A 14371-nucleotide genomic window follows, 5' to 3' on the forward strand; every position below is an offset into this window, starting at 1 on the left:
TTGTCTGATTGTTTTGGGTTTTTTTCCGGCACAGACGTATACTATTCTTTTGGCCCGGATATGACGCAACAGGTGGCGTTACTGGTCAAGGTGAAGTATGTGATTGGTCAGTGTAGCGGTCAATGCAAAATGCAGATTTGCAGGTAAAAACGAAACAAAGTTAAGATTGAATGCAAACTGAATAAGTGGATGTATCTTTTCAAATGACACATTAATAAAATTATATTCATGATTCAAATGCAGTCTTATTATCACCAAAAATTATTCAAACTGATATCATTTTGTTATCTGTGCTGAAACACATTAGTTCGTTGATTTATTTCACCAGCAGTTTTATATTATAAACACCAGCATTGAAACTATGCTGTTTATATTTTTAAAAGATATTTCTTGTTAATGTTGAAACTTTCGTACTAAAATGAGATCGTACCTTGAAATTTACAAATTATCTAACATTAATCAATTGTTAAAATAACACCAGATCTATAATTAATTTCACTTTATCATATTAGTATATCTCTGATATCTGTATTGTTCTCTGAATTATATGAAAGTGAAATTGAAATCTTGATAACTCTTTTATCACAGCGAATGCACTCAATTCACCAGGGTATTATTTTTGCATATGCAACTGATGTAAAAACTATGGCGCGTCTTGCATTGGCTGCGCCTGTCAGTAATCGATTGTGGCGTCAGCCCCCTTTTTTTGTAAAATCCGCCTGTTTAGGGTTTCTCTTAGTTTTCCATCTTGATTTCATTGCATCCAATACAATCACTTACGAGTCTAAGAAGGAATCGCGTGTTGTAAGATTTTGTGCCCATTATCTGTTTCCTATCGATTACTTAGTTCATACATAAACGTGCTATCTTATATAGGGTATGTTTTTTGTACTCAACAGCTATGTATGAGTGGTTAAGGTGTCCCGACACTTTATCACTAGCCCTCCAACTCTGGGTTGCGAGTTCGAAACCCGCGTGGGGCAGTTGCCAGGTACTGACTCTAGGCCGGTGGTTTTTCTCCGGGTACTCCGGCTTTCCTCCACCTCCAAACCTGGCACGTCCTTAAATGACACTGGCTGTTGATAGGACGTTAAACAAAAACAAACAAACAAACAGCTATGTATTGTTGTGTTGGTGATATTGTATACCAAGGTCAGGAGAAACTCTACCCAGAACCCAGTGTCTACATTCCAATGTAGATCAACAACTGATTCTGTGTTTCTGGTACTGGATCTACCGGTCGCGGAATCTCATTCTTTAACAACATGTAAATATATATCAGTACTAACGATAATATGTATTGTTCTTTATTGAAGCCATCACAGATTTCTCACAACAGTATATAATTATATATTAGCTATATATATTGTTTTTTATTGAAGCCATCACAGATTTCTCACAACAATATATAATTATATATTAGTTATATGTATTGTTTTTTATTGAAGCCATCACAGATTTCACACAACAGTATATAATTATATATTAAATATATGTATTATCTTTTATTGAAGCCATCACATATTTCACACAACAGTATATACTTATATATTAGCTATATGTATTGATCAGAGCTAACATCTGATCTGGCAATCATTTACTAGTATCATTCTCCAATGATTCCAGGCCTGTGTGACACCAGTTTTGACAATTTTGAAGAATAACATGTTTTTTTTTAAATTTTTATTAAAAATGATTTATATAAAGATATAACTCTGAGCTTGTTTATCTTAAATTCATTAATACTGAGGTAACAACAGAGGTAACAACAGCTAACCGGTAAATAAAATAACATTTCAAACACCACAATACCTCCGATATTGTAGTTGGAGAGAAGATGAATACCTATTCACCCCTTATATAGGTTAAGGACATAAATAATGTTTCTCAACCATTGTTTCTTGTTCTAGTTTTCCTCATAAAGATTACAGTTGATTTACCCAATATATCCGTCATTGATTTAACTTTATATCAAGCCATAGCTTATCCTAGTATCATAAAATCGTATATTACGCATGGAGACGAGGCACATATCACACAATGAAAACGCCTTTCGTTATAGCAAACACTAAATGCTGTCAGGATAACAAAACTGTTCACCACAAGAGGGCGGAATATGAAAAAAGGACAGAACAATTTGACAACGGAGATAAAAAAACTTACTTTGATCAGCTTTCTGTACTGATTTGTGAGTTTGACCTTTAACCGTGTCGCCGTCACAATGTGATGGACACTGCTTTTCAGTACAGGGTTGAGAGCAGAGAACTGGAAGTACAGAGAGCAAAGAATGGCAAAGACGGGAACGAATGACATATCAGAATGGCAAAGACAGTAAAATATGACAAAGACAACAAAGAATGAAAAAAGACAGATAAGGAGGGCAAAGACAGATAATACTGACAATGACAGGAATGAATGGAAAGACAGATAAGAATGGAAAGACAGATTAGAATGGAAAGACAGATAAGAATGGAAAGACAGATTAGAATGGAAAGACAGATAATACTGACAATGACAGATAAGGAGGGCAAAGACAGATAATACTGACAATGACAGGAATGAATGGAAAGACAGATAAGAATGGAAAGACAGATTAGAATGGAAAGACAGATAAGAATGGAAAGACAGATAAGAATGGAAAGACAGATTAGAATGGAAAGACAGATAATACTGACAATGACAGATAAGGAGGGCAAAGACAGATAATACTGACAATGACAGGAATGAATGGAAAGACAGATTAGAATGGAAAGACAGATTAGAATGGAAAGACAGATAAGAATGGAAAGACAGATTAGAATGGAAAGACAGATAATACTGACAATGACAGATAAGGAGGGCAAAGACAGATAATACTGACAATGACAGGAATGAATGGAAAGACAGATTAGAATGGAAAGACAGATAAGAATGGAAAGACAGATTAGAATGGAAAGACAGATAATACTGACAATGACAGATAAGGAGGGCAAAGACAGATAATACTGACAATGACAGGAATGAATGGAAAGACAGATTAGAATGGAAAGACAGATTAGAATGGAAAGACAGATAAGAATGGAAAGACAGATTAGAATGGAAAGACAGATTAGAATGGAAAGACAGATAAGAATGGAAAGACATAAGAATGGAAAGACATAAGAATGGAAAGACATAAGAATGGAAAGACATAAGAATGGAAAAGACATAAGAATGGGAAAGACAGAAAAGAATGACAAATACAGGAATGAATGGGAAAGACAGATAAGAAAGCATCAGAATGATATTCCAAATTTAATACGTTTATATTTTCTATCTTCCTTTTCGTTTTGGTTTGAAACAGCAGTTAACTGTTAGGTCTGACATTCGTGTGAGTGTAATTGTTTATGGATGGTACGTCTACCTTTGTGGGCAGCACCGCTGGTGGATTATGGGCCTGACCCTGACCTTGACCTTGTACTCGTCACACTGTAGCAGCTTCGCTTGTGGATTATGGGCCTGACCCTGACATTGTACTCGTCAATTTGTTGAGCAATACTGTATTTATCTAACCTTAATTTTGTAACTTTGCATAAAATAATTTAACAGAAAGCGAATATACCGAGTATATTGGTTCTAAATAATATCAGAATTTTTCACCTCACATTCCAACTCGTTTGCTTCCTTCGGCGATAATAACAGTCGTAACAAGGAATGTTTAAAAAGCCTCACCTCGTGTGATCAAGTGTAGATACGGCCTGACATTGATATAGGTTTACACCAGGAATCTTATCGCCAGATCTACAGGAACGTGTCTATAATGTCGCTGGTAACATTGACAGTATTGGTGGCATTCTTCCATATCTCGGTCGGTAAGTAAAGAGACGATGACCTAAATATAGCAGTATTCTCTGTTTTACTGAAGATGAATATTTCTACATCTACAAATGTTATTCTTACAAATTGGGAGAAAAAGGACTTCATCAAGGAAACATATGGTGATAACGTTTACATTTGTAAACTGCTGCAGAATTAGAACGTAATATGGTATGTCAAAATCTTGTTTAAACCATGTTATTGTTAGGGACAACAAAATCGTTAATCGAGAGTGTCTTGTCATAATTTAGTGTGCATATTGTTGTAATTGTCCCTTCTATGACAAATGACCACGGTTTATTGTATAGACTAGTTAGCTGTCATACTCGATTTCATGACACCAACAATAGTCAGACTCGATCTCATGACACCAACAATATTCAGACTCGATCCCATGACACCAACAACAGTCAGACTCGATCCCATGACACCAACAATAGCCAGGCTCGATCCCATGACATCAACAATAGTCAGACTCGATCTCATGACACCAACAATAGTCAGACTCGATCCCATGACACCGACAATAGTCAGACTCGATCCCATGACACCAACAATAGTCAGACTCGATCCCATGACACCAACAATAGTCAGACTCGATCCCATGACACCAACAATAGTCAGACTCGATCTCATGACACCAACAATACTCAGGCTCGATCCCATGCCACCAACAATAGTCAGGCTCGATCCCATGACACCAACAACAGTCAGACTCAATCCCATGACACCAACAATAGCCAGGCTCGATCCCATGACATCAACAATATTCAGACTCGATCCCATGACACCAACAATAGCCAGGCTCGATCCCATGACACCAACAATAGCCAGGCTTGATCCCATGACACCAACAATAGTCAGCCTCGATTTCATGACACCAACAATAGTCAGACTCAATCCCATGACACCAACAATAGCCAGGCTCGATCCAATGACATCAACAATATTCAGACTCGATCCCATGACATCAACAATATTCAGACTCGATCCCATGACACCAACAATAGTCAGACTCGATCCCGTGACATCAGCAATAGTCAGACTCGATCCAATGACATCAACAATATTCAGACTCGATCCCATGACACCAACAATAGTCAGACTCGATCCCATGACATCAGCAATAGTCAGACTCGATCCCATGACACCAACAATAGTCAGACTCGATCCCATGACACCAACAATAGTCAGACTCGATCCCATGACACCAACAATAGTCAGACTCGATCCCATGACACCAACAATAGTCAGACTCGATCCCATGACATCAACACTATTCAGACTCGATCCTATGACACCAACAATAGCCAGACTCGATTTCATGTTTAACTTTGGTGTCGTTTCACATCAAGAATATGTGTGAAACGAGAACAGCGTATGGAGAACACATGAATTAACACGGAAACAATATAATAAAGACAACTAGGGTAAGACCAGGCGTTCCAAAAGGGTAACCGCATTCTGCTTCAACTGGGACACTTTTAGTCTATCTATGGTTTATCTTAACTGATCGCGATTGAGCGATATCAACCTCGGCTTTTAACCTCTGATCAAAGACAAAGATGATCCATGTACATGAACAAGTAGAGAACGAACTCCGAGTTTTAACCAGATAATTTATTAAACGAGGTCAAACTATGAACATTTAACGTTCATTATCAAACAGTTTATATACAGATAATGTCAATTATAGCTGATTTCACGTCCATACATAAAAGCACATTGAAATGTAGTGTTATACGTTTAACACCATACAGAGGCTAGAAGGTAAAATCACTGGAAACAGTAAACAATTACCCCATTTATTTTTATTTTTTTTAACGTCCTATTAACAGCCAGGGTCATTTAAGGCTGTGCCAGGTTTTAAAGATGGAGGAAAGCCGGAGTACCCGGAGAAAAACCACCGGCCCACGGTCAGTACCTGGCAACTGCCCCACGTAGGTTTCGAACTTGCAACCCAGAGGTGGAGGGCTAGTGTTAAAGTGTCGGGACACCTTAACCACTCGGCCACCGCGGCCCCATTTATTGGAACCTGCCTAAGTCGAATAACCCTATTAACCGCATGTATCGTTTGGCCCGACCTTATCTTTATATACTATTTTATGGGCGTTACATCTCTGATAAAGAGTAACGGTGATCGACAAAAGGCTAATGTATGGTGTTCCGTTAGGGCCAAATTCCCAATATCGCTACTTCGCTCCTTTGACCTAAACGAGTAGAAGCGAAAATACAATGGCAAAGGAGAGAAAACACGATGGCGAAAGAGCAAAGGAGCGAAGAAGCTCCTTCGCTCTTTCGCGTTTAGGTAGAAAGAGTGAAGGAGCGATATTGGAAAAATTGGTCCAAACGGAACATCACAGTGTAGTCTATTGTCGATTGTCGTTACTCGTTGTGTCGCTCCTTCGCTCCTTCGCGTTTAGTTCGAAGGAGCGAAGGAGCGATATTGGAAATTTGGCCCTAATGGAATACTATACTACTATATATATTATGATACAGATGACCAACTAAGCTAGCTCTTACCCAAGTCCCACAGGTGCATTCTGACTTCCTTTAATTTTAGACTGACTATATTATTGGTTGTTTCCTGGTGAACTTTGATAGTACTCTACTCTATATGTTGTACGTAGCTTTCGGTCTAACAAGCGATAATTCATAACAATAATATTATCACTTTTGTTTAATAGTGATTTATCATAAACGCTGGTTCCACTTTTTAAATATTCTAACAACCAGTGGTACGCTGTTTGTGGTGTAGTACCTTTAACACGATCCCTTGGGGTTCGACTTAGCGAAGTTATAAGTAAAAGTCGTCCCTGGTTTATGTCAATAGTGATAAATCATTTGTTTGATGTAGGTTCCGACACACCATGTTTGAATCACGGAGGAACTTGTCAAGATGATAGTACTTCCTGTTCCGGTAACTACGTCAGCAACTTGTGCTCCGGATCTGCTTCCAGGAGATGTTGTGAATCGTCATCAGGTTAGATACGTCATCATCAGGTTAGATACGTCATCATCAGGTTAGATACGTCATCATCAGGTTAGATACGTCATCATCAGGTTGGATACGTCATCATCAGGTTAGTTACATCATCATCAGGTTAGATACGTCATCATCAGGTTAGATACGTCGTCATCAGGTTAGATACGTCGTCATCAGGTTAGATACGTCGTCATCAGGTTAGAAACGTCATCATCGGGTTAGATACGTCGTCATCGGGTTAGATACGTCGTCATCAGGTTAGATACGTCATCATCAGTTTAGATACGTCATCACTGGGTTAGATACGTCGTCATCAGGTTAGATACGTCATCATCAGGTTAGATACGTCATCATCAGGTTAGATACGTCGTCATCAGGTTAGATACGTCATCATCAGGTTAGATACGTCATCATCAGGTTGGATACGTCATCATCAGGTTAGTTACGTCATCATCAGGTTAGATACGTCATCATCAGGTTAGATACGTCATCATCGGGTTAGATACGTCATCATCAGGTTAGATACGTCATCACTGGGTTAGATACGTCGTCATCAGGTTAGATACGTCGTCATCAGGTTAGATACGTCATCATCAGGTTAGATACGTCATCATCGGGTTAGATACGTCATCATCAGGTTAGATACGTCATCACTGGGTTAGATACGTCGTCATCAGGTTAGATACGTCGTCATCAGGTTAGATACGTCGTCATCAGGTTAGATACGTCATCATCAGGTTAGATACGTCATCATCAGGTTAGATACGTCATCATCAGGTTAGATACGTCATCATCAGGTTAGATACGTCGTCATCAGGTTAGATATCGTATTTTGTATCGCTCTTCTGTTTTAATAAGCTTTAAAAGTAGAAAATAAATCCAAATATTGTTATTTTTCACTTTTAGGCAAATTATTTACTGAACAAAAAACAAAAAAGCGATGTTCAATTTCTTGTTTCAAATTTTAGAAATAGATTTGGAATGTAGTACGCCCCTCAAATTATCATGTAGATGTCTGTAAATCCTATACAATTATATACTATATAAAATTATGTATTGAAAAACAACAATAACGCTTCGGTACCTGGTGCAAGCGCAGGCGCGGATTACCTTATGGATGGAATCTTAATTTACCTCAAGGGGACGTTGTTCTATTCTTCTGTTAATGCTGAAACCAACTGGGCGCGGTCAGTTGAAAGGTTCTGACATTTTCTCATACCTCTATAAAGCTTATCCCAAAAATGCCCAATGGGAGACATGGAGATGACAACATGTGGTCGAGCATTGTCTTGTTGCCTTAGAAGTGGAAGGACATCTGGTTTGAGGATCTGGTCTCTGTATCTAACGGTACTGAGGTTTTGGTTTGGGATCACAAAGGGAGATTTTACTCCAGATTTCTTCCAAACTATTAAAATAACCCCTACCAAATATATCGCCTAAACCACGCATGCGTCGGAGAAACGCTCACTGCAGCTGCAATAAACTATTTCTCTTGTCTGGGCGATACAGAGATAATTTTGACTCGTCAGTGAACATCACACGCCTCCACCGACGTATCCCAAACCCTTTCGGGCCAAGTCTGCGCATGTCGACTACATCGACATCAGGTCGGCGCGCGGTGATTCTCTTGGGACGTAGCGATTCCTTGTACTGATAACTATACTGTCAACACCTTAGATATGAATCTGTCGAGGAAGTGCAACAATAGAATGTTCCTGTCTTGTCGTGCGGTCGAATAACAACTGTCACGCGACGGAAGTTTCACTAAGGCCATCCATTTACATCATAATTGCTCTACACCTTTAAATTTGTGTTAATCGTTGCATCTTATGCAATGGTGAAATTAAAAATGTTCGCTTGGAAAGTTGTTGTGCAAAACCAAAATTTCCCATTGGAATGATTGATAGAAAACGATCCGGCGTAGCTTGATCAGGTCACGTGATTTGGTCTAAAGATGATGTATTACAAGGTCAAATCTTTTCTGTTCTGCAGGAGGAAACGTTATGCGATTTTTGTTTTGATTTGATTTGTTTTTCCCCCTTTATTTTCTTAAAACAGATGATGGAACTAAAATGGCATTGTTCCTTCAGATCCGTGTGCTGCGATAGGAGGGATATGCAAGGATGACCATTTGTACTGTGCCGGATCCTACGTCACAGGGAAGTGCAGTGGAGGCACTACCAATCGTTGCTGCACCTCGCATAACAACGGTAATGTTTATCTAATCTAGAAATCGACATTTTGTTTCAGTCGTCATATATATTACGATATGTGTCTGTAGGTAAATACAGTCACCATATATATCACGATATGTGTCTGTAGGTAAATACAGTCACCATACATGTATATATCACGATATGTGTGTGTAGGTAAATACAGTCACCATATATATCACGATATGTGTGTGTAGGTAAATACAGTCACCATATATATTACGATATGTGTGTGTAAGTAAATACAGTCACCATATATATCACGATATGTGTCTGTAGGTAAATACAGTCACCATATATATTACGATATGTGTCTGTAGGTAAATACAGTCGCCATATATATCACGATATGTGTCTGTAGGTAAATACAGTCACCATATATATTACGATATGTGTGTGTGTAGGTAAATACAGTCGCCATATATATCACGATATGTGTGTGTAGGTAAATACAGTCACCATATATATCACGATATGTGTCTGTAGGTAAATACAGTCGCCATATATATCACGATATGTGTCTGTAGGTAAATACAGTCACCATATATATCACGATATGTGTGTGTAGGTAAATACAGTCACCATATATATCACGATATGTGTGTGTAGGTAAATACAGTCACCATATATATTACGATATGTGTCTGTAGGTAAATACAGTCACCATATATATCACGATATGTGTGTGTAGGTAAATACAGTCACCATATATATCACGATATGTGTCTGTAGGTAAATACAGTCACCATATATATTACGATATGTGTCTGTAGGTAAATACAGTCACCATATATATCACGATATGTGTCTGTAGGTAAATACAGTCACCATATATATCACGATATGTGTCTGTAGGTAAATACAGTCACCATATATATCACGATATGTGTCTGTAGGTAAATACAGTCACCATATATATCACGATATGTGTCTGTAGGTAAATACAGTCGCCATATATATCACGATATGTGTCTGTAGGTAAATACAGTCACCATATATATCACGATATGTGTCTGTAGGTAAATACAGTCGCCATATATATCACGATATGTGTGTGTAGGTAAATACAGTCGCCATATATATCACGATATGTGTCTGTAGGTAAATACAGTCGCCATATATATCACGATATGTGTCTGTAGGTAAATACAGTCACCATATATATCACGATATGTGTCTGTAGGTAAATACAGTCGCCATATATATCACGATATGTGTCTGTAGGTAAATACAGTCGCCATATATATCACGATATGGTGTCTGTAGGTAAATACAGTCACCATATATATCACGATATGTGTCTGTAGGTAAATACAGTCACCATATATATCACGATATGTGTCTGTAGGTAAATACAGTCACCATATATATTACGATATGTGTGTGTAGGTAAATACAGTCACCATATATATCACGATATGTACCTGTAAGTAAAAGCCCATATGTATGTTTCAGGAGGATCCGACCAATCGATTTGCGATAACATACAAGTGATCAGTCGGGACGCTTGGGGTGCGAGGGGGCCGACTCACGTAACAACATTGAATCATCGCGTGCATTTGTTCTTTATACACCATACGGACGGTCACACATGTCATAGTGAGACTGAATGTGCTGGAGTACTCAAGGGTGTTCAAAACTACCACATGAACTCAAGAGGTAAATATGTATAGACAACTAATAATAAACTTCAGTGGCTAGTATCGGACAACTACACATTAACTTCAGCGGTTAGCATCGAGGAACTAATTAATGAAAAATTTATATTTAATTAAAATGAGTATTTCCAAAAAAAAGAATACAAAAAAAAAACAAAAAAAACAACAACAAATAAACACACACAAATAAATAAATAACAACAAAAATCAACCATGGAGATAAGTTCACCACATCTACAACACATGTAGCCTTTAGTGATGTAGTTTGAACATGTACTCTTATTTACATATATTTACATTTGGATGACAAGACCACGATATAAACTAACTGGATAGATTTGTATTGTATCACCCGCTCATGTTTGTCATAACACATATTGTAAATTATTCTCTCTGCCCCCAAAGAAACACCACTTGCCACAAAAGCTTGTTTTAAATTCATATTAAACATGTTACCAAACCTCTTTGTCCATAATGTTTAAGACGTGTTCTGGGGTTTCCCTTCGGTAATCGAGATTGATTAATATGTAAGCTCAATTCTGTCCTTTCTAACTATCCCGTTCTTAATTAATGTTTTCATTCCGCCAGGTTTGATTATTACAAAAAGTATATTTATTAAACAAGTCGACACAGGTTTTAATACAGATGTTATCCTACTCATTTCTCGGTATATTTGCAAAGTGGTTTTTTTTCGGATTTCAGGATAATGTATAAAAAAAACCGAATTCAATCTCCCTTAAATCTAAAAAAAACAAGCCGATTTAAGAAAATAAGCCTATTTTTAAAATACGCCATTAGTTTCATACGAGCAAATTCGCTTGGTTTGTAAAAATAAGCCTTTCCCGAAAATAGATCATAATTATGATAAGCCAATTAAGGATTGCATAATGTTAAGTTGAGGTGTATGGGGGTATAAACCTCAATAGGTCTTGAGACAAATTTTATGAACTGCGAATAATCCTTATATTTATATATATATTTTTTTCATATTTTGTATAATATTTTTTTCCTTGACAAATAGGGACTTGTGCAAGTCTACCACAGAACTTACCAAAATGTACGTCATCCCTTTTCGTCTACATATGACTATTGACTTTAAATGAATTAAAACAAATATTATTTTTGATGAAATTTATTTCATATAAATATGATCACTTTTGAAAAACAATTAAAAAATATAGTCCAAGCGCGACAAATGTATTCCTACGCCGGATTTGATAAAGTTCATTAAAAATGACTTGAGTTAACTGTGGTAGGCTCATTGAGTCTGAATTAAGAGGAAATATAAATAGTATATAGTGAGTGACCGGTAGTGTCCGGGAGATCTTATTCGATAACGTGTGCCCATTGTTAGTTCTATACATTAAGTTATACCCTATTGCTTGAAATTATGTGGATGGCAACTTTATCAACGATCATTAACACTTCCCGGACAATAGGAGTTCTGTATATATACATGTATAGTGAATCAATTTTATTTTTATGTTAACCATGCTTATATGGAGTAATTCCTATAAAAACAAAAAAAATATGAGTCGCTTAAGTGACTCATTTAGAATATATTCTTAGAGGGATAGCTCCATAAAAGGATGTTTAACACAAAAATGAAATCCAATAACTTCTAATGTTTTATTTCTTATGTAAATCAATCCTCTTTTGTAAATGACATCGTACTTACGTAAAAGTCTATTACTGGTGGGAGGAAAAACAACAGGTGAATTATCCACTGATGACTTTTCACTTCAAGTTGAAACTTTCGTAGTGACAAATAGTTCTGTTTTTAACCAGAAATAACACAAACATTTAGTGATATTTGTCATATTGCACAAAACAATAAGCCTTCACAAAAATACACTTGTATTTGTTTACTGTTATAGAAAATAAGCCGCGTCTGATTGTCCAGCTTTTAAAAACCATGACCATAATCAATTCATTCTTCATCCCCGATTCGAAAACAACGCATATTTTCTTGCCTTCCGAAAGTAAAATAAACAAAAAATATCTTTAAAGATAAACGGCTGCTGGTTATAATGTAAAACTACTGGTGAAATAAATTAACGAACAAATGCGTTTCAGCATGGATAACAACATTATATCAGCTTGAATCATTTTTGGTTTTAATAAGACTGTATTTGAATCAGGAATATGATTTTATTAATGGGTCATTTGAAAAGATACATCCGCTTATTCAGCTTGCATTCAATCTTAACTTTGTTTCATTTTTTAATTTGCATATAATCTGCATTTTGCATTTACCGCTACATTGACCAATCACATACTTCGTTTTGACCAGTAACGCCACTTGTCGCGCGTCATATCCGGGGCCAAAAGAATATTATACGGCTATGCCGAAAAACAGCGTTCGGTAAAAGACCATCGTCTTTTGATTTATCATCAAAGTTATGATATCGGGAAATTGATGTTGAAAATGCATTTTCGGTCAAAGTATATTTGTGATAATTATGGACATATCCTAAACGCTGGCACATTCTTTTGTTTGTAAGGTTATAATGACATCGGCTACAGCTTCCTGATTGGTCAAGATGGACGTGTTTATGAGGGCAGAGGTTGGGGCGTCGTTGGTGCCCACACTCTACATTACAACTCCCTTGCTTACGCAGTTTCCTTTATGGGGAACTTCATGGATACTCTACCATCACCAAACTCTCTCAACGCCGCTAAAGCGCTGGTACAATGTGGGGTCAATAAAGGTTATATTGAAGCTAACTACAGTCTGTTTGGTCACCGTGACGTAGGAAATACGGACTGTCCCGGGGACACTCTATATGCTGAGATTAGGACCTGGGATAGATACAACTACACTCACTCGGCGACCATACAATGATCTAAGGATGTATTTATGACATCTATGACGGGAGAAAATAAAATGTGAAAGAGTGAATCGATTTATCGTTGTGAATGTAATTCAGTTGAAATAGTAGCAAGATAACTTTTCATCAAGGTGTCACAATACTTATTTCGTCAACGTATCGGAACAGATTGAAAAACAGTAAAGTCAAAATCAGAACTTGAACAGCGACAGTATAGTCAAAATCAGAACTGGTACCGCGACAAAAGTCAAATAGTGAAAATCAGAACTGGGCGTCGGCGGTATAGTCAAAATCGAAGCTGTGACTGCGACAGCATAATCAAATCAAAATTAGGCGTCGACATAATAGCAAAGATCATACCTATGAATCGACAATGCAGTCAAAACCAGACCTAGGTTTCGACAGTATAGTCAACACAGAACCTTGGTGTCGACATTGTAGTCAAAATCAGACATTGGTGTCAACAGTACCATTCACAACCAGAAAAGTTGTATCGAATTTCTCGGATGAATACATTTTTTTGGGCTTCAAATGGGACACAGAAATTATCAGAATGGGAAATAGAAATACGTTTGTTGTTCAAAAGATGATAACTTTGTTTAGAAAATCTTTATTGTTAGCACATGTAGGAACTCTAATCTGGCGTCTTGTCAGTCACAAATCAAATTTTAATGTACAGACAATTGCAACGTCGCTGTGTTGTGTTACGTTATTGGAACAAACAAAAAACAAAAAAAGTGGAGTTATTGATGTGTTCAACTCGAATTGGTGTTTCAGCATTTAACCCATAGCATGCAGTTTTCTTTTATTATCTAGTGCAGTGATCTCGTCCTGTGTTCCCTCCGGAAC

At 37.2% G+C, this 14371-nt stretch overlaps 1 protein-coding gene across 1 annotated transcript; it reads left to right on the forward strand.

Annotated features, from left to right (window-relative positions):
• The first annotated feature begins 3699 nt into the window (after positions 1-3699).
• On the forward strand, positions 3700-13612 carry LOC117320881 (peptidoglycan-recognition protein SC2-like). The gene is made up of 5 exons (XM_033875365.1): positions 3700-3830; positions 6692-6817; positions 8911-9030; positions 10489-10692; positions 13196-13612. Exons 1-5 carry the CDS (start codon positions 3779-3781, stop codon positions 13534-13536), a joined length of 843 nt encoding a protein of 280 aa, XP_033731256.1. The 5' UTR covers positions 3700-3778; the 3' UTR covers positions 13537-13612.
• The last annotated feature ends 759 nt before the right edge of the window (positions 13613-14371 follow it).

The sequence above is a fragment of the Pecten maximus genome, unplaced genomic scaffold (genome assembly GCF_902652985.1).
Source record: "Pecten maximus unplaced genomic scaffold, xPecMax1.1, whole genome shotgun sequence".
NCBI lineage: Eukaryota > Metazoa > Mollusca > Bivalvia > Pectinida > Pectinidae > Pecten > Pecten maximus.

Excerpts from the sequence above, each read along its gene's own strand:
- LOC117320881 (XM_033875365.1), top strand. The coding sequence starts at position 3,779 with ATGTCGCTGGTAACATTGACAGTATTGGTGGCATTCTTCCATATCTCG. Across the intron at positions 9,031-10,488 it reads CTGCACCTCGCATAACAACG|GAGGATCCGACCAATCGATT; the intron begins GTAATGTTTATC and ends TGTATGTTTCAG. Across the intron at positions 10,693-13,195 it reads CTACCACATGAACTCAAGAG|GTTATAATGACATCGGCTAC; the intron begins GTAAATATGTAT and ends TTTGTTTGTAAG.